Source organism: Tetrahymena thermophila, assembly GCF_000189635.1.
Source record: "Tetrahymena thermophila SB210 genomic scaffold scf_8254498, whole genome shotgun sequence".
In the NCBI taxonomy this organism is placed as follows: domain Eukaryota; phylum Ciliophora; class Oligohymenophorea; order Hymenostomatida; family Tetrahymenidae; genus Tetrahymena; species Tetrahymena thermophila.
The window spans coordinates 1-24,106 of NW_002476273.1; the positions used below are offsets into that span (position 1 = coordinate 1).

General features: G+C 20.2%; 9 protein-coding genes across 9 annotated transcripts; 4 read left to right on the plus strand and 5 right to left on the minus strand. All coding sequences in view use genetic code 6, as the record gives it.

Annotated features, from left to right (window-relative positions):
* Positions 1 to 1,129: 1,129 nt before the first annotated feature.
* Positions 1,130 to 2,377, plus strand: TTHERM_01309060 (arrestin; the record flags this gene model as incomplete). Its single annotated transcript, XM_001029760.4, has 1 exon — positions 1,130 to 2,377. One exon carries the CDS (start codon positions 1,130 to 1,132, stop codon positions 2,375 to 2,377), a length of 1,248 nt encoding a protein of 415 aa, XP_001029760.4.
* A 1,244-nt stretch (positions 2,378 to 3,621) lies between these two features.
* On the plus strand, positions 3,622 to 4,290 carry TTHERM_001309064 (transmembrane protein, putative; the record flags this gene model as incomplete). Its single annotated transcript, XM_012799161.1, has 2 exons — positions 3,622 to 3,633; positions 3,682 to 4,290. The coding sequence occupies 2 exons, from the start codon at positions 3,622 to 3,624 to the stop codon at positions 4,288 to 4,290; spliced, it is 621 nt and encodes a 206-aa protein (XP_012654615.1).
* A 711-nt stretch (positions 4,291 to 5,001) lies between these two features.
* Positions 5,002 to 8,904, minus strand: TTHERM_01309070 (kinase domain protein; the record flags this gene model as incomplete). Its single annotated transcript, XM_001029761.2, has 21 exons — positions 5,002 to 5,092; positions 5,153 to 5,242; positions 5,373 to 5,462; positions 5,567 to 5,656; positions 5,775 to 5,864; positions 5,925 to 6,014; positions 6,140 to 6,229; positions 6,336 to 6,425; positions 6,511 to 6,600; positions 6,725 to 6,814; positions 6,886 to 6,975; positions 7,046 to 7,135; positions 7,337 to 7,426; positions 7,593 to 7,682; positions 7,756 to 7,845; positions 7,993 to 8,082; positions 8,137 to 8,226; positions 8,294 to 8,374; positions 8,499 to 8,591; positions 8,748 to 8,803; positions 8,866 to 8,904. The coding sequence occupies 21 exons, from the start codon at positions 8,902 to 8,904 to the stop codon at positions 5,002 to 5,004; spliced, it is 1,800 nt and encodes a 599-aa protein (XP_001029761.2).
* Positions 8,905 to 9,452: 548 nt separating this feature from the next.
* On the minus strand, positions 9,453 to 10,388 carry TTHERM_001309072 (transmembrane protein, putative; the record flags this gene model as incomplete). The annotated part of the gene is made up of 1 exon (XM_012799162.1): positions 9,453 to 10,388. One exon carries the CDS (start codon positions 10,386 to 10,388, stop codon positions 9,453 to 9,455), a length of 936 nt encoding a protein of 311 aa, XP_012654616.1.
* A 3,322-nt stretch (positions 10,389 to 13,710) lies between these two features.
* On the plus strand, positions 13,711 to 14,673 carry TTHERM_01309080 (alpha/beta fold hydrolase; the record flags this gene model as incomplete). The annotated part of the gene is made up of 1 exon (XM_001029762.3): positions 13,711 to 14,673. One exon carries the CDS (start codon positions 13,711 to 13,713, stop codon positions 14,671 to 14,673), a length of 963 nt encoding a protein of 320 aa, XP_001029762.1.
* Positions 14,674 to 15,538: 865 nt separating this feature from the next.
* On the minus strand, positions 15,539 to 16,918 carry TTHERM_01309090 (DNA/pantothenate metabolism flavoprotein; the record flags this gene model as incomplete). Its single annotated transcript, XM_001029763.2, has 8 exons — positions 15,539 to 15,592; positions 15,660 to 15,785; positions 15,842 to 15,959; positions 16,017 to 16,090; positions 16,153 to 16,252; positions 16,316 to 16,432; positions 16,540 to 16,626; positions 16,680 to 16,918. The coding sequence occupies 8 exons, from the start codon at positions 16,916 to 16,918 to the stop codon at positions 15,539 to 15,541; spliced, it is 915 nt and encodes a 304-aa protein (XP_001029763.2).
* A 1,924-nt stretch (positions 16,919 to 18,842) lies between these two features.
* TTHERM_01309100 (Serine/Threonine kinase domain protein) lies at positions 18,843 to 19,727 on the minus strand (the record flags this gene model as incomplete). The annotated part of the gene is made up of 1 exon (XM_001029764.3): positions 18,843 to 19,727. The coding sequence occupies one exon, from the start codon at positions 19,725 to 19,727 to the stop codon at positions 18,843 to 18,845; it is 885 nt and encodes a 294-aa protein (XP_001029764.1).
* A 673-nt stretch (positions 19,728 to 20,400) lies between these two features.
* Positions 20,401 to 21,515, minus strand: TTHERM_01309110 (hypothetical protein; the record flags this gene model as incomplete). The annotated part of the gene is made up of 7 exons (XM_001029765.3): positions 20,401 to 20,587; positions 20,676 to 20,861; positions 20,919 to 21,008; positions 21,065 to 21,154; positions 21,213 to 21,308; positions 21,359 to 21,451; positions 21,502 to 21,515. The coding sequence occupies 7 exons, from the start codon at positions 21,513 to 21,515 to the stop codon at positions 20,401 to 20,403; spliced, it is 756 nt and encodes a 251-aa protein (XP_001029765.2).
* An 844-nt stretch (positions 21,516 to 22,359) lies between these two features.
* TTHERM_01309120 (H-type lectin domain protein) lies at positions 22,360 to 23,859 on the plus strand (the record flags this gene model as incomplete). Its single annotated transcript, XM_001029766.2, has 1 exon — positions 22,360 to 23,859. Exon 1 carries the CDS (start codon positions 22,492 to 22,494, stop codon positions 23,857 to 23,859), a length of 1,368 nt encoding a protein of 455 aa, XP_001029766.2. The 5' UTR covers positions 22,360 to 22,491.
* Positions 23,860 to 24,106: the final 247 nt, after the last annotated feature.

Consider the following 24,106-nt stretch of genomic DNA (forward strand, 5'->3'; position numbering starts at 1 on the left):
ATTTCATAAATATAAATGATTAATGATTAATGATAATTTGATTTTATTTATGCATTATTTTTGAGATTTAGGTGAAGATAATTACTAGTTTTTAAAATATATTTTATTATAAATTAGATAATTAAATATGTTCAGTTTTGGGTTTAAAGGGGAATATTTTTTCACTTCTTTCTTTTAATTTATTTATAAATGAATGAATGATATAGTTACAATACCCAATATTTGATTGAAAAACCAAAGAAAAAATACAATTTCCAAGCAAAGATTTAAAATAATTTGATAAAGTTTTTAGCAAAACTTTTTTTACCAGTTATTTGTTACTTTATTTATTTGATTTTCTTAATAAAGTAATTAAAAATCACTAATAATTAAAAATCCTTCTAAAATTATAAAAAGATCACAAAAAAAATATAATATATTAATCATAAGATAATATTAGCTTACAAAATATATTTCTAACCATTAATTATTTATTAATTTAAATTAATTTTTTATCATTAATTAATTGCTAATTTCGCGATGTTACTAATCAAAATATCGAAACTGATGAATTATTAATTTGTTTTACAAATATAACACTCAAAATATATAATTCTAATCTTAATAATGCTTTGCTTAACAATAAAATTACTAAACCTCAAATTGTATTTTTATCGAAATTAAAGTTTGTTAGAGTAAATTAAAAAACAGATAGCTAAGTTTTTATAATTTATTCCTTTTATTTTCTATAAATTTGATTATTTTATGAGTTAAATTACTAATAATTACTAATGTAACATGAATAAGTAATACACTTAAATGTTTTTTTTATATTGAATTTATTATGGTTTTTTAAATAGATTAATTTAAAATTTTCTTATATAGATTAAGATATCTTCATTTAATAATAATATAAAATTTAATATTGCAAGTTTTATCATGATTTAGAAAAGAAAACAAAATCTATCTAATTTAATAAATTTTATTTATAAAAGAATTATTTGTAACAAAAGATAATTTTCCTTTCGATTTTAATTTAGGAAATAACAATTCTAATTATATTTTATAAATATTTATCGATTAGACATATAAATTATCTATTAAAATCAAATTTAAGCTCGAGAAAACAAATATTCGAATCAGCTAGAGAATGGGTTAAAGTCATCCAAATGATAACAGAAGATAAGTGAAAGGAGGAATCTATATTTAACTTTAAAAGACAGCTTTTGTAAGTAATTAAGTAATATAAGGCTTGCTTAATATCAATTTGGAAGAGCCATATTAAGGTAATATTTTGTAAGTTACTCTTTAAGGTGTAGAAGAAACTCGCTATACTTATTCCGTAAGGGCAGGTAAACATTCTAAGACTGTTTATGCCAAAGGTAGAAATGAATTTCTTAACTTTAGTATTCCTGTTTATGATTTTGCGTAAGGCTCTAATGAATCCACTTTTGTAATTTAACCTTGCTAGGTTGTAATTCCCTTTTAAATAACAGTTTCTGATAAGCTCCCTTCTTCTGTAAAGTATTTTATAGATCAAAATAATTAATGCAATTTAAAATACTAACTAATCGCGCAAATTATTCCTAAGGAACCTAATGTCAAACCTGTTAGTGGTAATTAGGAGATATATATTGGTTAGCAATTACCAGTTATTGAGTAGCCTAACACAACTAGCTCTTCTTTATCTCCTTTGGTGTGTTGTTGTTGTAATCCTGGATAAATTAGTTATAAAGTAACTACAAACGGAAGATACTTTTCTCCAAACGAAATAATTAATATATAATTGGAAGTAGATTTCAGCAAACATAAATACAAAATACAAAATTTAAATGTCAAATTAATTGGATAAGTAGACATGAAATCTTTTGAGTTTCAAAGAAATAAAATTATTAATGTTTTTGAAAAATGTATAAGTCTTAAAGTAGATAAACTTTAAATAAAGCAAGAAGTACAATTATAAGTACCAGCTAATATCAGCATGACATCGTAAGGATAGCTAATCTAAGTAAATTATTACCTATAGATATAGCCTGAAGTAAAAACAATATTTCATTTAATTGATATTCCCCATACTATTTAGATGTTCATAAATCCTAACCCAAGTTAAAACTTAAACTGCTAAGAAATACCTTAATTACTAAAGATATAAGCCCCTCCTAATTGGAATCCCATTCAAATTTAGTAATATTAATTTAGCTAGTAATAATTAAACGAAATAAAGCTAAAATAATAATAGTTTTTAAATTAAGAGTAATAATATTTAAATTAACAGTAACAACAACATTCTTAATAATAAATCTAAATGGGTATTATACCTAATCCATTAAATTCTGATGCTAGAACATATCCTTATGGACAACCATAAATGATTAATTAGAATTAAAATTATATTTGATTTTTATTTTTTCAGTCAATAAATTTATGTATTTATTTAAAATTCTCAAAATTTACAAGTTAGTTTTGGTTTTATATTTACTTTATTTTTCAAGGAATATTTCAATATAATATTAGCTCAACTATCATCATTATTTTGTGAATACTTATTTTACTAAATGAAAAAGAGATGATAAAAATTGAAATTTATGCAAAAGATTTCAATTTAAATTTTGGTTTATTGTTTTAATTTTCAATTTTTAATCAAAAATCTATTAAGAATGACCCAAATTTTTACATATTGTAATTAAATTTTCTCTTCAATATAAAAAATAATTGTTTTGAGTTCAATATTAAATTAAAACAAATTACACTTAAAAAATATTTGGGGTGGATGAAGTGTTAATTAATGAGAAATGAAAATTAGTTTTTGAGGTATTTTAAAAATAAATCTAATTAAATTTAAAAATACATAAGATAACTTAATTTACTTATATAAAAGTTTAGAGATTTTGTTAGCTTGTATTATCAAAATTTAGAAATTATTCAATTATAATTTGTTGAAAAAGCAAACCCATATTAAGAATTAATTTATTAGTTGTAAATATCTTTGAGTTTCTTTTTTTTTTTAAATGCTTTGTACCTATAATAAGTTTTATAAAATAAATATAATTTTTTACCTAAAAAACTATATTTTATATTAAAAATGGTAATGAAATGCTCTAAAATTAGTTTATATACAGCTCATTTTTTTATGACTAAAATTATTTTGGCATAAAAAATCTAAATTCAATTTCGAGAAAAAAATAAATTATTATTAAATATTAAAATGAAGATTATATTGAAAATTAATTTTATCAAATTAGATATTTATTTACCCAAGTTTTTTTTCCATTTTGTTTCTTTACAAATATTTAATTAACACAAAGACAAATATTTTTGAAAATAATATATGATAAATTAAACTAAATAATTTTGAGTGTGGTATAACGGGTCAAATATTTATCGTTTTATGTAAGATTGCATGCAGCAAAACTTAATTTATTAGAACGAAAAAAGAATAGAGAGTAAGAGAGCATTGATAAAGATATTAATAGTTTTTTAGTATAGACAATTTGAATATTTAAATTTTGTTTATCATTTCAATCTAAAAATATATGATGATTTACATATAAATACAGTCATTAAAAAAAATAGCTTGAAATTAAAAAATAATAAATTTTACACAGTAAATAAACTCTTGAATCTTTTTCTCAAGACATAAAAATGTACGCAAAAGTAACTCCTTAATTTCTTTTTTAATTTATTAATTTTTTTTTTAACTAGGTTAAAGGTAACAAAAAAAACGCTTTATCTCTAGCATTCTTAATTACTGGAATCTGTATTTCATTCGCAACTGGAGTTATTACTGCATTTATGTCTGATAATGGTTGCTCTCCAGCCTTTATTGCAGTTGCAGTTTTTAGTTTCCTTTACTTAGTTGTAAATCTTGCACTTATTTTTTCTGCTAAAGTTTGGGAAAGATTAGCTACTTGGATTATCTTTGTCTTATTGATAGGTATTTTGATTGTGACTTTAATTGGTTTAGGTTACGCTGCATAATAATCAATATGTTAGATAAACATCTGTGGTAGAAGCTACTAAAAGTATAATGATGATTTTTGGAATTCAAGTTTAATGAGTACTGCTAAGAGTAATGCTAATTGTGATAATATAAATAATGATTCATTAGCTGATAGTGTTTTAGTAGCAATGTCCTTTTATAAAAATGGTTAAAATCCTGGAAGCAGCTTTTACATTAGAAGAGGTTGGCCTATTTCTTTCACAGTTCTTTAATTTATTTTAAGTCTTGTTTAAATTGTATTAACATTTTTAAACTTATACTCTTGCAGTGGTTGCAAAGCTTCTCCTATTAATAAAGGAGTTTCATATTGAAATCATCTCATATTATACATTTATTTAGGAAAATTAATAAGTTGTCTATTTTGTTTTTAATTGATATTTTGTTTAGGATAGCATCTTGTTTGTTTTAATTAATAATCAACAAATTATTGGTTAAAATTACTTATTTAATTATACTAAAATCATTTGTAAATAATTTATTTTTAAAATTCTAAAGGATATTTCCAGTAAAAAAGGATACTTTAAACTCTGAATATCCTCAAAAATATTTAAGTTTAGTTAAATAGCAATAATTTGAAAGTTTAGAATTAACGTGTTTCCTCAATATTCAGTTTATGAAATTTAAATATCATATTACCAAAAAATAGTAACCATATATTTTCTATAAATATTAAGAATTTAATTAATATTTTAAGTTATCTATAAATTATAGTATATAATTTTTTCATCTTTTTTAATTAGATTTATTCTTAAAATTATTTAGAAATAAGATAAAATTTTTAAATTAAAATAAATTTTATACACTTAAAATAAAAAATTAAAAAAAATAAATTATTATATATTAGTAAATATAATAATAATTTTAAATTGAGTACTTTTACTCATTATTTTAAAACATAAATAATAAATTAATTTTTAAAAAATAAAATAATATTTTGTTTATAAAATCTAACACAAAATATAAAATTATTTTTTCAGCCATAAAATAAGCATATAGATCTTAAAATCAATTTATAAAATATTTCAAAAATGGAAAAAATGAACTAGATTAGTTTACTTTTTCACTGCTTAGTATAATTTTTAATACTACTGCTGATCTACAGAAAAATTCATTCTTTTTAATTTAAAAATAATTAAATCTTATAATAATTAAGATTTTTGAATAAAATATTACAATATATCAAGATTTACAACTGAGATATTATTACAGCATTGTAAACATTTTGCTAATTCTTTAACTCCAAGATTACTGATTTAATTATAACTTTTTTATATAAATTTAAATTGTTCTTAAAATAGATTAAATTTCAAAACAACTGAAAAGAAAAAAACTTTAATTTTATATTTAAAGAAAGGCTTAATTGCAGATTCAAAATTGATAACTAATTTATTACCGTAAGTTTAAAGTGAGATTCTTAATGCTTTTACATTTTAAAAGTACTTAACAAAGGGCAAAAACACCTTAATCTTGAATATTGTTTCTGCTGCATTTTTATTTTAATAAATTTAATTTAATATAAAACATTTATTTAATTAAAAAATTGCTAAAAATACAATTAAAAAAATATATTTTGAACTAATATTTTACAAAAGATTAAGACTTAAAACTGTAAGATGATTAATTTTAGTCAAATTTTTAGCAAGATTCTCAACACCTTCATCAGAAATTTCATTCATTCTATTTATTAAATTATAAAAAACAAGTTTTTTTATCTTTTTGTAGTCTTTTATCTGTAAGCTATTAAATTTTCTAAAACTAACAATATACAATTTAATTATAAAATAAATTTAATTACGGTATTGCAAGCTGTAATTTCTATAGTTATTTGCATTTAACCAATCCTGAACTTAAATCTAAAATACCTTAATCATCAATAGCATTAGATCTAAATAATATTTAGATAATATTTTTTTAAAAAATTATTTAAAATTTATATAATATTTACCCAAGATCTAAAGTTAGAGATTAAAGATTCTAGCAGTCAGAAAATCCAGAAACTAAATTTTGAACACTTGCTGATGAAATTTAGTTTGATCTTCAAATATAAAAATATTTTATTATTGTATTTAAAATAAATTAAAAGTATAAACAGAAGTCAATGTATTTGGTAAACTATTTAGATCAATAAATAATATAATAAATTAAATAAATTTAATTTACTCAAGGTTGATAGATAAACTAATAAGATTTGGAAATTTTTTAAACTACTGTCCTAAATTAGATACTCCCTAGTCTCTAATTCTACAGTCACTATGTAATAATTAAACAAATAAGTAATTAGTTCATTTAAAAAAATTCAGTTTGTATTAAAAAAAAATTTGAAAACTTTAATTTAATTTTTTTGTAAAGAATTTACGAAATAACTAATGTTAAATTTTGTATAGACTAACAGTTTGATAAGTAAGAACATAACTCAGAAGCACTATTACTGCCTAGATTTTAGAAACTAAAAAATAAAATAATATGAATTAATTTATAATTTTGAGGAATAAAAAATCTTTAACAAAGAAAATCTAATAAAGAGATTTTACCCTAAATTTAATTTCAATGTTTTCAAACTTTAACAATTTATAAAGCCTTTTCCTAAAAGTGTTAAACTTTACTAGTCAAGGTTACTATTGCTATTTATTAAAATAATAAAAAAATGCTACTTTTTAAAAATTTAAATAAGGTATTAATATAATTCAATAAAAAAATAGATTCTATATGAAAAAAAAACTATTTTTAAAATTAAATATAATTTACAGTATTGAGAGATCTAATTGAGTTAGGCTTGAGCATTATTGTAACCCAAAAGATAAATCATACAGGCCTTAAGGAGTAATTTTGTTTGAGCTTTATTTTATCATGAAAAAAATAGGTTTGTTTCATTAAAATATTTAAATAAGTAAAAGAAATTTAATTACTCTAAATATAAATTCAACTTCTTTAAACTTTAGCAGCTTTTAAAGGCCTAGCCTAGTTACGAAGCTCCCTATTCCCCAATTTCATTTCTCCTACAATAAAGAGAATTTAATATTTTTAAAAATAAAATTTGTAATATTATTTGCAAACTTAATGTTGTACTTAAGAAAAAGATTTAGATCCTTTAAATTTTTGCAGTTGCTTAGGGCTTAACTGAGGTATTAAACACCAATATCTCCCAATTTATTTTCACTTTTTATTATTTTTAATAATTTAAATTTTAGATAAACTATACTCTCTCAAAATAAATTAAACTTTTTAAATAGGTATTTTTAAAAATGTGGGGAAAATCAAATGTTGTTTAATATAAACAAATGAATAGTAATATATATTTTAGAGTATGAGAAAATACAGTAATTTAAAAATTATAATTGCTCAAAAAAAATAGCTTACTCAAGTAAAAGATTTAATTTTTAAAGACTCTAACAGTTAGCAATACCGGAACAAAAGCCATTTATTTTTGTTGCATCAATTTAAGAATATCTATATATATTTTAATAGAAAATAAGTTCAAAGTTAAAATTTTACAAAACTCAAATAAATTCTAAACAAAAAAAAATATAATTAAATAAGTAAATATTCTAAAAGAGTTAAATAAATTTAATATTTTTTTGCTTTAATTATTAGGAAAGAGGTTTAAATTTTTTACGCAAAGTTTATATCTAGGTCAACAAGATTAAAACATTTTGATATTGAAGTACCTAATATCTAAGAGCTTTATTCATCTAGATTAATCTAACTATATTTTAAAAATAATCAGGACATGTTTATTTTTACATTATATTGTGTATATTGATAGTTAAAATTATTACTTAAGTTAAAGAATTAATTTTGTAAGATTTAAACTATTAGATATAGCCTAACCAATAGCTTAATATCCTTGAATACCAAATTTATAGCCTCTTTATTTTTATTAAAAAAAGGAATTTAGATAAATTAAAATAATTTTAGTATATTACTGTTTTAGTAATATTTTTTGAATGAAATATTATAAAAATCCTTAAATAAAAAAGGGAATATTAAAGTTAAGAATGCAAATAATTAATTACCCTAAGTGCAATGATAATGTTTATATATTTTTTAAATTTGTTATAGTAGAACTTAGAATAGCTAAACCTTCATCACAAACTCTTCCATAGCTTGTAATTTTTTAATAAAAATACAATTAAGTTACAAAAAAAAAACAATTTTACCTTAAGTTTAGATATAAATGATTTAAAGAAGTACATTAAGATAAACCTTCACATAGATTTTTAATTCCATCTAATCCAATTTGTTGCTTGCTTTTGAAGATAGATTTTTTATTTATTTACAAAAACATTTAAGATAGAATAAAATCTAAATTATTACAAGAAATTCAGTGAAATTTTTGTTAATTTTTTTAAGCTTTTTAAGGAAGAGCCTAACTCTAGTGCTAAATTGTCGTTCATGCTAAATTTAAAAATTTTAATAATTTCACATATTTTTACTGAAAAATAATAATTATTCATTATAAATTTGGATAAGAAAAAAAGGTAATTAATTAATTTGCTAAAAGGAAATATTTAATTTTTACATAATATTAAGGTCTAAAGTCTTGAGATTAATACACTTTTATAACTAAGGTATTAATAGAGAAGGAGCTTAAAAATCATTTTGGTTAAATGAACTTTAATTTAAAAAATAATGAATTAATAAAATTGATGTATTTCTCTTATAAAATTAATAAGTGAATATTGAATATTTATTTTTTATGAAAAATTTGATCAAAGAAAGATTATGAAATAAATATTTTGAAAATTTTATTAATTATCAAGATAATTACTTTAAAGCTGGAGTAAATTTTAAACCAACAATTTAATCAAGATCACAGTTTGAAAGCTTTTTTTACATAAAAAATTGGTTTTTTATTATGTGAATATTAAAGATTATTTTTTTTGTACTTCTTTCAAGCCATTGCTACCATGGAAAATTTTAAACATTTTTACAAAATTTTACTTTTTTTTATCTTTAGGTATTTAATTTTTTGGTTTTAATTATTTATTTTAACTTTTATTTGATTATTGATTAAGAAAAGATTTTTCATTAATAAGATCAAAAAGTGAGATCAAATTAGCTTATTTCTTCTATATTAACTTAAAAAAAAATATCTAATGTTTGATATTTTATTTTATTTGAAGAATTTTTTACTCTCGAATTACTATTCTATCTTTTATTTATGAAATATTTTATTAAACTTTACTCATAAAATTTGAAATATTAAATTATAAACTTTAAATAAGCAAATAAAAAATTTATGAATTAGAATATTTATTTATATTTAGTTATTTAATTTTTTTTAAATACAACTATTTTTTGTATACTACCAATTTCGATTTGAGAGAGTATATTATTTTCACTATATGATAACTTTAATTTTGATTAGTTTCCTATTGGAACAGATTATTGATTACCCTATGACTAATAGAAATTAAATTGCAAAATAAATAGATATATACTCACACAAATATATATTATAAAATACTAAATTTCATATTATTGAAATATAATATTTTAAACCAGAAAATAATGCAGAAATAATAACAACTATAAACAATTCTTTGATGAAATTAAAGAGAGATCTCCAACCAGATCCCTTTTCATCTTCGAACTGTTTAACTTTTGTAGTTAAAGATCTATTACTATCACTTAGCTATTTAATCGTCATAGTATTTTTTCTGAGTTGAAGTTGCTAATCTTCTACTATCTTTGAGAGGTGGTTAACCTAAGTATCATGGTTTTCTATAGTTTGCTTTATATCAGTTAAGTCTACACTTACTGGTTCTTGAATTCTTTTTTCTTAAATACTTTCTGCAATTTTCTACTAAATTTCTTCTATTTTTTGATCTTTTTCATTGAGTGTTTGTTAAAATTGCTCAAAATTTATTTATTAGATTTAAAATGTTTTGACTTATTCTTCTAATTGATTAACCTTTTAGTAAAGAGAATCAATTTCATCTTATTTAAGCTTCATCTCTTCTATAAGAGCAAGGAATACTTCGTTTTCTTCTTGCTTTCTTTTTTCTTAATCTGAAATTCCATTCTCAGGTTATTAATTTTCATATTAACTCTATGTTAATGGTGTATTCTCAATCTAAGAAGAGCTTAGCTAGCTTAAACGAAGTTTTAAATCTGAAATAATAGAATTTTAATACTAAATTTTTTTATTCTTTTCTATTTCTCTTTTTCCCATTGAATCAATCATTTCCAAAAGCTTTTTTGATTAGTCTCTAAGCTTCGAAATTTCTAATTACAAGTGTTCTTTACGAGGGCTTTAAGTGGACTTGATCATTGTTAATCTATTATCGAATCTGATGTCGCTCTTTGAAAGGGGGGACAAGTTTCTAACTTATGATCCTTAGTATAAAATGTTTTCCTAATCTTAATGTGGGATATCCACGTTTATTTAGTGTTCTTAGAGCATCATTTTTTCCTTTAAATATTTTGTTGTTTTAATGTGTATGACAAATTAAATAATTTATTTATTTATTTAACTTTCTCTTCTACTTTAATTTATAAAATCTAATCAGTCACAAATAAATTAACACTTATTGATCAATGATTAACCATACTTTGATTTATAATTAATAAAATTTTATGTTCTAAATATTTTTAAAAGCTTATTGCAAAACAATTCTTTTACATTGTAATCAATATTGATATTAAAAATAAAAATTAGTTTTAAAATTGGCCTTTAAAATTATTAAAACTTTATTTGAATAATCCATTCCTTGCATAGATTTTTATTTATTTTTTGCTTCAAACTGAAATAGAAAATATTTATATCAATTAATAAAATGTTTTATCATTCTTTTACAAAAAAATTTCTTAAATAAAATACAATTATTTCAAGTATTTATTATATTTTTTATATTGCACTTAAAAATCTTAATGAAGCAACTTATCATAACTTTATTGCCTTAAACTGTATTTCTTACCTATTATTTATTTTATTTCTTCTTAAGATATCTATTAAAAGATTTACAAAAAACAATATTTTTATCTTACTCTAATTGAAGGATTAATAACAAAGTGATAATTTTAAAGGAAATTATTTGATAGCAGCAAATTTATAAAAAATTATAATTTAAAAGAATAAATAAATAAATAAATGCATATATTGTTTTGATAGATATATTTTTTAAAAAAAATATTAAAACCTAAATAGATATTAATATAATAGTATTTAGCAATCATGAATTAAAAATTATTTGATTGACAAATTTAGGAAAATATTAATAATTAATTTAAATAATAATAATAATAATAATAATTTAATTTTTTTGTATACATAATTTACTTAAGCCTTTTTAAATATTACAAAATTATCAATCCCAAATTAAAATAAAATTTAAAAGCTACTTAAAGAATACTCTACTTAAGTTTATATAAAGATAAATTTAACTATTAATTTCTTAAATCATAAATTTCTAAATTTAAAATACAGTATTTTAAGAATAATTTATCATTTTTTTAGTTTTTTATATTGACTTTTATAAATAACATTACTATGATTTGCATCAATCTTCAAAAAGTTAATTTTTGTATATTCAAATATTAAAATTAAAAATGTTAACAAAGTAAAGATAAAATTAAAATAATTAAAAAATAATAATTTTATCAAAGATTTATTAGCATTTGTTAATTAATATAAACTTTCCTTTAATAATAATTGAGATTATTTCATAGAAAGTTTTTTGATTAAAAATTTTAACTAATAAGAGCTGAACTAACTTTAGGGTAAGTATATAGTTATTAAAAAAAGGCTCTTCCAACTTACATATTAAGTTTTAAAATTCTTGATAAAATTCATAAATTTTGTTTAAAACTATTTATGCTTTACTTCATGATAAACTCATCATATTGAAAGCACATATCTTAATAATAAAACTTAATTTAACACTTTTATTAATTTTCATAATACTTAAAATGTATTATTTAGTCTTATAATCAAATTAACATAATTTAAATATAAAATTTTTATTCACTCAAATGATATTTATTTAATATAGGAGAAGGAGGTTGCTTGCTACTTAGTACCAATCCCAACAACTAGTACTATTTCAATATTCAATTAATTTAAACCTTTTTGTAAATTATCAATATCAAATGTAAACCCCTATCTATTGAAAGTAGTACTAAATGGCAATCCACCATGATGAATAAGATATTTTAAGCAAAAAAAAATATAAAAAGAAATGAGTTCTTTCATAATTATTTAAAATCTATGTTTTTGGGGATATTTTTGATAATTTTGATTTATAATTAAGCTTTAAATAAAATCAGTTTAAGTATTTTAAAAATTGATTCATACCATATTAGGTTTGAAAAATTACTTAAACACACACCAAATTTTTGATATAGACTTAAAAGAATAAAATTTTTGAACTTTAAAAATCTAATTAATTAACTTTATTTATAATTAATTATATATGTATACACGTAATTAAAATAAATAGAACAGTTAAAAAAAGTCTAAAACACTTTTTTGCATTATTAATTTAAATTATAAATTCTAATAATTAATTATATCAAGTTTTTTTTTGAAAATTTAATATCTTAGAATGTTTAAATGTTATAAAGATTCTATTTAATAAGAATAATTTAAAAATTCTTTTTCGGAAATTTAATAAATGTTCTAGCTAGATTTTTCTGATTTTTGTTTATGTCTATTTTATAAATTAATTTTCGATATATTAAATTTAATTGAAATAGTATGCAACAAATTGAATTTATTATAAAATAATTAATTATTATTGTGGGAGAGTCTTTATCTGTAATAATATGAGATAATATTGACAACAATTATTGATTAATCAGCTCTCTTTAATAAATAAATTATAAGGGTTAAGGTAATAATTTTTAATTGCTATTTTTGCATACTAGTTTACATAATAAAACATATAATAAATAACAAACCTGCTTGAAGCAAGTATTTATTATCTTAAAAAACAATTAGAATTCTAAAGTTTAAAAATATTTTTTATGTATGAAATTCTACATCAATTATTTTGAACAAAATTTAGAAATTCGTTTTAATATTTTAGTTTATACCCATTTTAATTTACTTTTATTACAAACTATTTTTAAATTAAATACATTTTTATATATTCAAAATCCTTATTATTTTCTCTATGAAATCCTGCTTTATATAACTAAAAATACCATATCGCTCGTAATTTTCAAGTGAATCAAAGATGGTTGGTTTGTTTTTATAAATTACAAGCAATGAAAATAGTAATAAATACATGTTAAATTATTGAGAAATGTAATTAGAATCTAAATAATTCTTATGATGCGCAATAATCGTCAGTTTTGACTGTATTGATTAAATCTTATTAATTAGAACTTTTGTTATGAAAATTCAATTATGCGTCCTTTTATTTATTCTAGAAGTTTTATTGATTTCATAAAACAAAATTACATAATAATATTTAAATCTTAGTTGTTTAAATATGTAAGTAAAAATTTTGATTTTCTGAGCAGATTTCTTATTTAATAATATGTGTTGAAGTTCTGTACTTTTAAAAATATTACGATGGAAAGTAAAGCTTATGTAATAATGTTAATAATTTTATAGTTTGTTATGCATCAACCTAGTCTAATTTATATACTCACATAACATTTCCATGAAAACTAAAAGCAATAAAAAATCTAATAAAAACATAAAAAAAGAAATAATAATAATATAATAGAGTATTTTAATACTTTTAACAGCCACCTTCATTTTTTTTTCATTTACTAAAAACATGAGATTCGCTTTAAATTTTTTTAAATTTTCCACTCATAAATTAAAACCTGCAAAGCTTCATGAATATCATATTCCTGCTTTCAAAAATGCTGATGTCAAATTTAATGCCTTATGGCTTCATGGTATATTTGACAACTCAAAAAATTTTCTTTAAATAGCTTAGCATGAAAAGCTAAGAAAAAATACTCATTCTACTTTGCTTGATCTACGTAACCATGGACTTTCTCAGCATTTAGAATCTATAAGTTTTGAAGAAATGGCATATGATTTGGTTCACTATATTGCTTAGAAAGATTTGAAGGACTTAATTTTGCTGGGACACAGTTTTGGTGGTCGTACTATAATGGCAGCTTTAAATGACTATTAACAATTTTTAGCTGAAAGAGTAAAAGGAGTTATAATAATTGATATTCAACCGAGCTCTTATGCTTATAATGGTGCCGGACCTGTTGAATAAATGTACCGTTTTATGTCAGAGATGAAATCCATTAATATTCATGGAAAAACCTTAGATGAAGTTAGAGAACTAATTCAATCAAAATTTGACCAAGTACCTGTATAAAAAACTATGCTAAATAATATAAATGTGTTGCCTAATGGATAGTTAAAGTGGTGCCTAAATTTTAATGCTATAGACAGATGCTTTAATAATTTAATATCACATGAAACTAAGAACTGCTATTGGAAAGGACCTAGAAAAATACTTATAGGTGGTAAATCTAAATTTACAAGCTTATAAAGAGTTTAAGAAGACTATCCATCTGTGTTTTATGACTTCAATCTATCAAGAGATGTTTCTATATTCTGGGATTAAGCTCATTTTCTTTATGCAAGAGATCCAGAGAGATTTGTCAAAGAAGTTGCTTTTTTCATGGAAAGTCTAAAAGAAGAATAAAATAATAAAGAGTAATAAATAGATATGGTGAATTACAATAATGATAGACTATCACTTGAAATTTGAGAAAAGGTTAGGAAGTTATAATAAAATAATAAAATTTTGAATCATTTTTTACAAAAAATTGAGGAACTTAAAATATTAATTAATTACTACGTATGGGGTTTAAATCTTATAATATTAAAATTATATAAATAAATAATAAAATGCTAAAGTAAAAAGTATTTTATAAGTTATCAAATAATAATATTTTAGAAATATAATAATTTATTTATTCTTTAACTCACTCATTCACACATTCATTTTTTCATTTAATTTCTCTTATTTTAAGCTTTAAAATCTAAAAATGCAAAAGCTTTTTCCTTTTGAAATAGATTGGATTTATTCCTATTTTCAATAAATTTTCAAAGATTCATTTTTCATTTGTAAACAAATTTATTTTGTTATTGATACTAAAATTGTATATAATTTAAATTGTTGTTTTAAAATTTTTTTGATAAAATGTGCAAAATTTATATTAAAGTTATTTATAGAAACAATAAATATTAATAAATAATAAAACTACATTTTATAAAAATATTGTTTCGTAATTGATAAAAAATCATTGAAAAAGAATTTACTTGTTTAAATATTTTAAAAAGTTAACAAAGATTAATTAAACAATTCTGAACAATATTAATTTAATATTGTAAACTAAATTTATAACTTGTAGTGAAGTAAAAGCTATATCAAATTTTAAATGATTGTTTTTAAATTCATTTTTATAAAGTTGCAAAATATATATCCAATAGTTTTGTACATAAAATGTATATTAATAATAAATAATAATTTATTAATAGTGTTTACTAATGAGAATTATGACTCATATTTTTATTCAAAAAATAATTAAAAGTAATAAATTTATTGAGAAATTTTTAATTTTCTTAATTATTCAATAAGCTTCAAGTCTCTTAACTAATGATTCAATGAGCTTTGATTCTATGAGCTGGATTTTTAATAAAATATAATTTTAACAAATAAGATATTTATTTATAATAAAAATAATTATTTACTTGATCAGAATCTTTCTCTTATTTAATATGTTCACAAAGTATATCTTTATCTATATTATTTGTTTCTGATATCTTTTAATATAAATAGACCTCGAATCTGGTATTGCTTAGAAGATTTCCAATGATCTAAAAATAAATTTTTTTAAAATTTAAATAAAATATTAAATATAGTAATTAGTTACAATATCAACTCCATATTTTTTAAAAGAAGATAAAACTTTATCTTTAAGTATTGTATTGTCTGTTTCAAGTTTAAAAGATATCACCTTTGCTTCATTTGCCAATTCTTTTATTTTTTTTCTTTTTATAATATATATAAGTTAAAAGTATTATTAACTATTAAAAAAAGAAGCTTACAAGCACTTTGGTACATTATCAAGTTTAACTACTAATCCTTATTCATTATCTGTTGACTGAATTTTGTGAGAAACCTTGATTTTATCAGTATTTAAAGTTAATTAAAACTTTATATTATGAGTAGATATTAATTTACCATTTTATCAATTGGGATATAAAAATCACTGACGGCTGCAGCTAAGTATATAGCCATATTTTTGCTGTAAGGATTTTTACCAATACATTCTGATATCACCCTAAATTAATACAATTCATATAATAAGTAAAATAAAATAAGGGGTAAATAAAGGTTAGGTTACAATACTAAAGAGAGATAATCTTAGACTTTTTCGAAAGATATTTTTAGGATAGAGGATTTATAATTTTGATAAAGTTATACATCCTGCTAACATAAATCAAACCCTTAGTCAAATATCCTTTTTTAAATGAAATTAAAAATTTTATTATTGTTGAAAATTTCCAAATTAAAGTTTTTAATAATATTATTCATAAAACAAAAAAATTTTATTGAAATCAAGATTACTTTTCCACTTAATACTTCCAGCAAAAAGGTTACAATGATTTTTTTCTATTTAAAAAGATAACTTTGTATCCTCTTTTTAGAAATTCTCTAATTTTTATTAATTAAGATTTAAAAAAATTTTTATTAAAATTTGTTTTTACTCAGCAGAGATAGCACCTCTTTATCCTGTAGAAAAGTTCTCAATAGATCTAACAGTATTTTTTTCTAATGGCACAGAAGTACCTCCTGAGGTAATACATACAATTTTTGTATTGATATCTAATTTTTACCACTCTAAAATTTAATTTTCGACTTATTGTCTAATAAATTCTGCTTCTTTTCTTTAGTTTTCATCTAATTCATTTTTTTAAAAATCACTGATTGAGAAAATGTCACACATTTTTATTTATATTAATTTTGCTTCTAGTAGTGTTTTTTTTTAATTTATTTCAGATTTATTTTGAATTATTTAGTTTACAAAAACCCCAACAAACCAACTCTATTAATATCAAATATATTTAATGATATTGATAAAAAAAGTGATTACAATGAGTTAGCGCTATATTTAATAATTAAAACAGCTTGATTGACATAATCATGCAAGTAATGTTGATATAAGAGCATCTATAACATTAATATATAAAATAGATGAAATTGTCTCTTTTACAAGATATATTAATATCGAAAATCTTATAAAAATATTGATTATATTTTAACAGTCTAATAAATTTTAATCATAAATTTAATTAAATAAAAATCAAGCTAATAAATAATAAATAAAAAATAATAATAAATTTAATAAACAAAAGAAATTAAAAAAATAAATATTGTTTACCACTAATCTAATTAATCAAATTTAACAGAAAAATAAAATAAGAAAAAAAAGATAATCAAAAAGATATATTAATTTGCAAAATTATAAGATTTTGCTAAAATATTAAGAAATGAAAGTTCTGCAAATCATAAAAAATTAGTTTTTAATCAAAGACGCTCAATAAAAATAAGGGATTGAACATAATGTTGATAGTAGTGAGTAAAAGATAAATTTTTTACATAAAAAAACATTTTTCACTTTTGCTTGGAACAGAGTAGCAATGATCATGTTTTTTATTATGTATCATCATCTACAAATCATCAAATCTAATTTTAATCGCAACATTAAAAATTAGTACATTATGAATATCCCTTATTAGATTCCCAAATTTTTTACTTAGTTTTTTGCAGCAACTCTCTATTAATTACTTTTTTTTGGCAATTACAAAATAAATCTTTTTACTTAATATATTAATTCCATTCATAGGAAACTTAACGATATATTATTTTATAAAGGAGTTATCATTCAGGCACTTAAAAATCAAAACATTCCTTCTTTTATTCCTATACATAGCTGATTTATTTCTAATTTTATAAATATTATAATGGCTTCAAACAAAACCAAAACTTACATTTATCATTTAATCTAAATATTATTTTACTAACTAAAAATAAAATATGTCAAAATAATGAATAAATAAAAAAATAAAAATTTATGTGTTAATAAAGATTTGTGAAATAAAATAATTCTGAAAGAAGAAAATTAAAAAAATGATAGATAAAAACAATAAATAAAAAACTTATGAAATTATAAGTGGATTAAAAATATTTTAAATAAATTTTAATAAAATAAAATAAATAGCATAATTAATTAAATAAATTTATAATTTTTAATTAAGGAAATAATCCAAACAAAATCTAATCTATTTAACATTTAAAGATGAATATTAAAAATGGAATTGAATTTATTTTTTAGCATAATTGAAATTTAATAAAATGATAGAAGAACTTTAAATTTGGATAGATTTTCTTTTAAAGATATTTTTATATTTATTATCGAATTATGATATAAAGATGTTATAGGCAGTTTGTCCAAAAACAACTTGTTCGAACAGCAAAAGTTTATTTTAAATAAATTTAAAACAATCTTAAAAAAATATTTTGTATCATAAAGTTTGCAAATTAAAATATTTTAATTACTTGATTTAATCTTACATATATTATTATTTACAAATATTTTAAAAACAACAGAATTTTATTTAAATAAAATGAACACTTACAATTTGAAAATATGTTTTATAAATTTTGCATTATTAATTAAGTACTATATAAATTAAATTGATTGATTGGTATAGCAAAGATAAAAATTACATTAAAATAAACTCTCCATATTTAAATGTATTGAATTTCAAAAAAAAAAAATAACAATTATTAATTACATAATACAACCAGCTTTATCATTTATTTTATTTAAAAATATTTCTACTTAAATATTTGATTGATGGAAAATCTCAAATTGAATTTATAATTGACTTATGGTTTAAAGCTTCTGCTGCACTGATTCTTTTTTCAGGATTCCAAGTTAAACAAAGTTCGCAAAGCTCAACCATATCTTATGGCATATCACAAAATATAACTTTTAAATTACTTTTTTTATGTTTTCCTAAATCTAAACCCTTTTTTTCTGCTTGCTCAACTCCTTTAGACCATATCTCTTAAGTTGGTGAGCCTAGAATAACGCACAACTCATTTAACTAAGCTAATTCTGATGTACCTGGAAATAGAGGTTTTTTATGATATATTTCATAAATTATACAACCAAGTGCAAAAATATCAACTTTTTCATCATATTTTTAGCAACTTAATAGTAATTCTGGAGCTCTATACCATCTAACTCCTACATAATCTGTGAATTAATTATCTTGTCTGCACTTTGAGCTTCCGAAATCAATTAATTTAATATTAAATAAGCTTTTATCTGAAGAATATTCCTGTTCATCAGTTATCATGATATTTTCTGGATGCAAGTCTCTATGAAAGATATTTTAGGAGTGGATGAAAGAAAGGACTTAAAATAACTATTTTACTATGTGTCTTCTTTAAAATTCTTACAGCTTCTTACCATTCTCTAGGAATTCAAATAGATTCATTTAAAAGTAAGGAAGAATTATAAACCCAGTTCTATCTGTAGAGTTGTAAATAACATCTAAAACTTCAATAACATGCTCATTTTTTAACTTGTTAAGATGTCTTACTTCTATATCGTTTTTAGCTTCTTCGAGATCTGCAAAGGTATTACCTCTTTTTAACTTCTTCATGGCAAGCTTTTTTCCTTAATCATTTAACACAATATAGAGATTATCGTGTGCCTAAAGAGAAATCTGATATTTATCCATTAATAGTAAAATAATGATTATTTTTTTAAATCAGTTCAAAAATTGCTAAATTAATTAATTACATTAATATAAAATTTTATAGTCAACAATTATATTTTTTGTAATTAATTACTTTTTATCTTTATAGCAAGATTATGTATGTATGGTATTTATCCTTTTGATCAGAATATAGAAAATATCTATTCTACTATATATATTTTATATAATAAGAAATTTAAAATAACAAAATGAAATTATTACTATAAAGTAATTAAGATTAGTTATGTTGTTCCCAATTAAAAGATTATTTCTAATGAGAACTGATAACAACATCCAATCTTTAAAATAATAACAAATTATTTATCTTGAAAAGTTTTACTGAATAATATTTAAGAAAAAATAATCAAATTTTTACATATTATTTGTAAAGTTTTTATTCTCTTAAATTCAAATAAAGCAAAACACTAAATAATAAAATCATTATTTTTATTTGAAAAGTTTATAAATTTTATTTCTAAATAATAAAATATTTTGTTTAAAAATTTAATAACTGAAGTTATTTATTTATACATAAAGAAAAATCATTTTTAAGCAGTGGTTATAAATTAATTAAAAATATTAATATTCATTGTGTTGCATTTATTTATAATTTGTTTAAACTGGAACAATTCTTTATGGGAATATTTCAATTTTTTCATTCTAAGATAGCATTAGGTCCTTACATTTTATTTATAGTATATATACTTTACTTCTAATAAGGATTTTCATACAAGTCAAATAGTAATTGCTAAGGATTGATATGCATTAAGTTTGATATTTTTTTTTAGAAGACTACTATTTATGCAAAATAAAGCTAATTAATAGCAAATTCAAATCTATTTCTATTTTATTTTAGTTTAATTTAATTTAAAATATTAATTAAAGCCATAAAGTTAAATTAAATAATAAATTTAATTTATAAAATATTACTTATTGTTAGCCATAAAAAGGAATTAAATCATTCCATATCTACTAAATAATCTAGAAAAGTTGTTAAGCTTAAATTTAGAGAATTCTGCTTCTCCTACTTAGTAATTGTGCAATATTTTAAGAGTAGTTATTCCTGAGTTAATAACAGCATCAATAATTTGTTAATCACTTTCTAGATTTCCTTCACTTTTTATCCATAAAAATAATATTGAAAATAGTTTTATAAATATAATTAAATATTACTTTATTGAAAGTGATAAGTAGTTTAACTTTGGTTAATTTTTCATAACATCAACAAGGAGCTTTTAATTTATTGGGTTTTATTCTTTAACACTAATATTTAAATTTATTTCACTTATATTAGTTTAAAATTATTTTATATTATTTACCTAAAGTCTAATATAATTGTTTTAAGATTGTTAGCTTCAGGATGAATGAAAACTTCAAGCAATTAATCTGCTTTTATAGAAACGCTATTTCTATTAAGTAAATCAATAAATTGTATGTTGAGCAATCAATAAGTAAAATGCAATTTACAATCCATGTACTTCTAAATGATTGATATTCATACAATGGCTTTTTATTATTTTGAGGAATTCATCTATGTAAGATTTTTGAATGGGATCAATTGGGCTATTTTAAAAGCAAAATTTAACTAGAGCGTATAAATAATTTGGATATACTCAAAAGTGACATGAACCTTTTTCAATTTATCTTAAAATGCTTAATATTTATTTTCTAAATAATTTCTAAAAACCTCCAAATCCTTTTATGTCCTATTAAAATTTAAAAAATTATTTTCTAAGTATTTCTTGAAATAAATTACCTTAAGCTTATCATTTGCGTAATTTTATAAACTTTTATAATATTTGAAATACAAAAGATTATAATATCTAATTTGGTAAGACAGTTTTTAATTAAAATAAATAAATAAGTATTGATGGAGACACTAAATTAAAAAACTTATTAGTGACGCTAAATTGCTTACATTCACAATTAAAAAATATTAATAATAATTAATATTTATTAAAAAGCTAATAATCAATTTTGAATAATTAATATATTTAATAATAAATTAATAAATCAAAAACAAAAAACAAAATATCTAAAAATCTTATTATGAGAAGAAGAAAAAAGAAATAGTTTTTAATTCTTTACAAAGATAAGTTATAATTAAAACTTTAACTTTAAAATAGTTATTATAAAGTGGCTTACAAATTACAAACTTGCTGTTTGTATTTTGAATTATAACTTACTTTATTTACTCCTTTCGGTCCTCCAAAAATAACTAAATAAATACTTTTTCTCATAATTTGATCAATAATTTTCTAAATATTAGAAATAAAAATATAAAGGGATTATCAAAACAAATATATACTTTCTTTTTAAAACTAAATTTCCTCTCTTTTACCATTTTAGGAATAGAATATGATAAAATTTTTAAGCATTTTAATAAACTTCATTGGCTATCTTCATAAATGAATAAAAAATACGAAATTAAATAAATAAATAATTAATAAAAATAATTGGATAAATAAAAAAATAAATTAAATTTCTAAAAATTAAAAAAATATACAATTAAAAATAAATAAAAAAATAAGAAATGATAATTAATTCAATTAAAGTAATATTTTTTAATCTCCAACTCAAAATTTAAATCAGATATTATTTTTTTATAAGTACTTTTATTGTTTAAAGGAGTAAGTCTCAAATTTTATTTATTAAATTTAGATTGAAATCCTTTGAAAAAATCACTTTTATTAACCATGCATTTAAATTTATTTGGGAGAGCACAATTTTGTCTTTAATTTACTCTATGAGCGCAAATAAAACAAAATTGATTATTTATTATAATTTGCTATAAACAAATTTAATTTTATTGAAGAAATTTGCTTAAATTTAGTAAATGAGAATATTTTATATAATTTTTGCTATTTTGTTGATAACAATTTTTATAAGATGCTAAGATAAATACATAGCTTCTAATCTATTTGAAATGTAGACTCTGAAATTAGTAGATTATTAATCAAACCCTCAATCTAATGGCTCGAGATAAGTAGCAAAAACTATTAATTTTTAATCTTTATTCTCTACTATTCCATATGTATTACTAGGAATTTGTGAACTTGATTTTTCTATTACAATAGGTTAATCTCAGTTTAATTTATAAGTAAATTCAGTGAATGCTAATTCTGTTAATTTATAATTTACTAAGTAAGGATCATATACATTTTATAATTTTGGAATAGTAATGCTTGCTATTTAAGATAGTAATATTAAAATTTAATAATTTAGTCTCAAAGGTTCTGATGGCATGAACTAAAAAAAAAATTTTTAATTGCCAACAAAAGCATCCATATAGAAACAATCCTTTTGCTTTTTAACTGGGTTAAGTTACACTTCCAGTAACAATTAGCTTTAGTTTGGTGTTAATGTAAGTTCTTTTACTTAAGATGATTACACAATTACCATTGTTACTTAAGATATAAGTGTAGTAAATACCATAAATGTAAATTGTATAGAGTATTATTCAATGCAATAAGGAGATTATTCTATGATTACTGAAATATAGAACCTTAATTTTTAAAATTTAAATATAGGTGGTTCTCCAAGCTCATAGCAAAAAGATGTAACTAGAAACAGTTAAATAGAAGGCACTACTTCAGTCAACTTTTTTGGTATTTCTACTATGAAAAATACATATTAAAATCCAAATTCAATAAGAATTTAAGTTGCAAATAGCTTTACTACAAATAAAAATACAATTTAGGTGTAAACTCGTGATAGTAGTGATATAATAAACATAGATATTGGTTTTTTTAATTATTCAATTTACAACTGCTTCCACAATGAAGGAATTAAAAAAATAAATTTTTCATAAAATTAAAATTGTGTTTAAGTTTGCCCAGATGGAAATTACTAATAAATTTATTCCTATTATAGTATTTGTGTTCCAAATTGTGATAATAACTAGTATTCTTTAAATAAAGTATGTTATAATAGCTATCCAAACAATTCTTATTGTAGTGCTGATAAGATGTGTTAACAATGTAAATCTCCTTATTGCTAATAGTGTGAATCAAATCTTGAAGACTGTTTGCAATGTGTGCCAGACTAATTTTAATTATTAAAAACTTGCAGTCCTGAAAAACCAAAAAATGCATATTGCAAAATAAAAAAATGAGATTAAATCATTAAAATTAATAGTAAAAAATACATTTTCTTTGTTATTTGTTGTGCATTAACTTTTTTAACAGAAATTAAATTTATGAAAACTTTTAAAAATTTTGGAGCTTTTATTTAAATATTTTATCAAAACTAATGTTGTTAGTAAAATAAAAAAGACTTAAAAATGATTTTGTTAAAAAATAAATAATAACTTTATTGTCTATTTACTTAGCGATTATAAATATTGATATGTACAACAAACA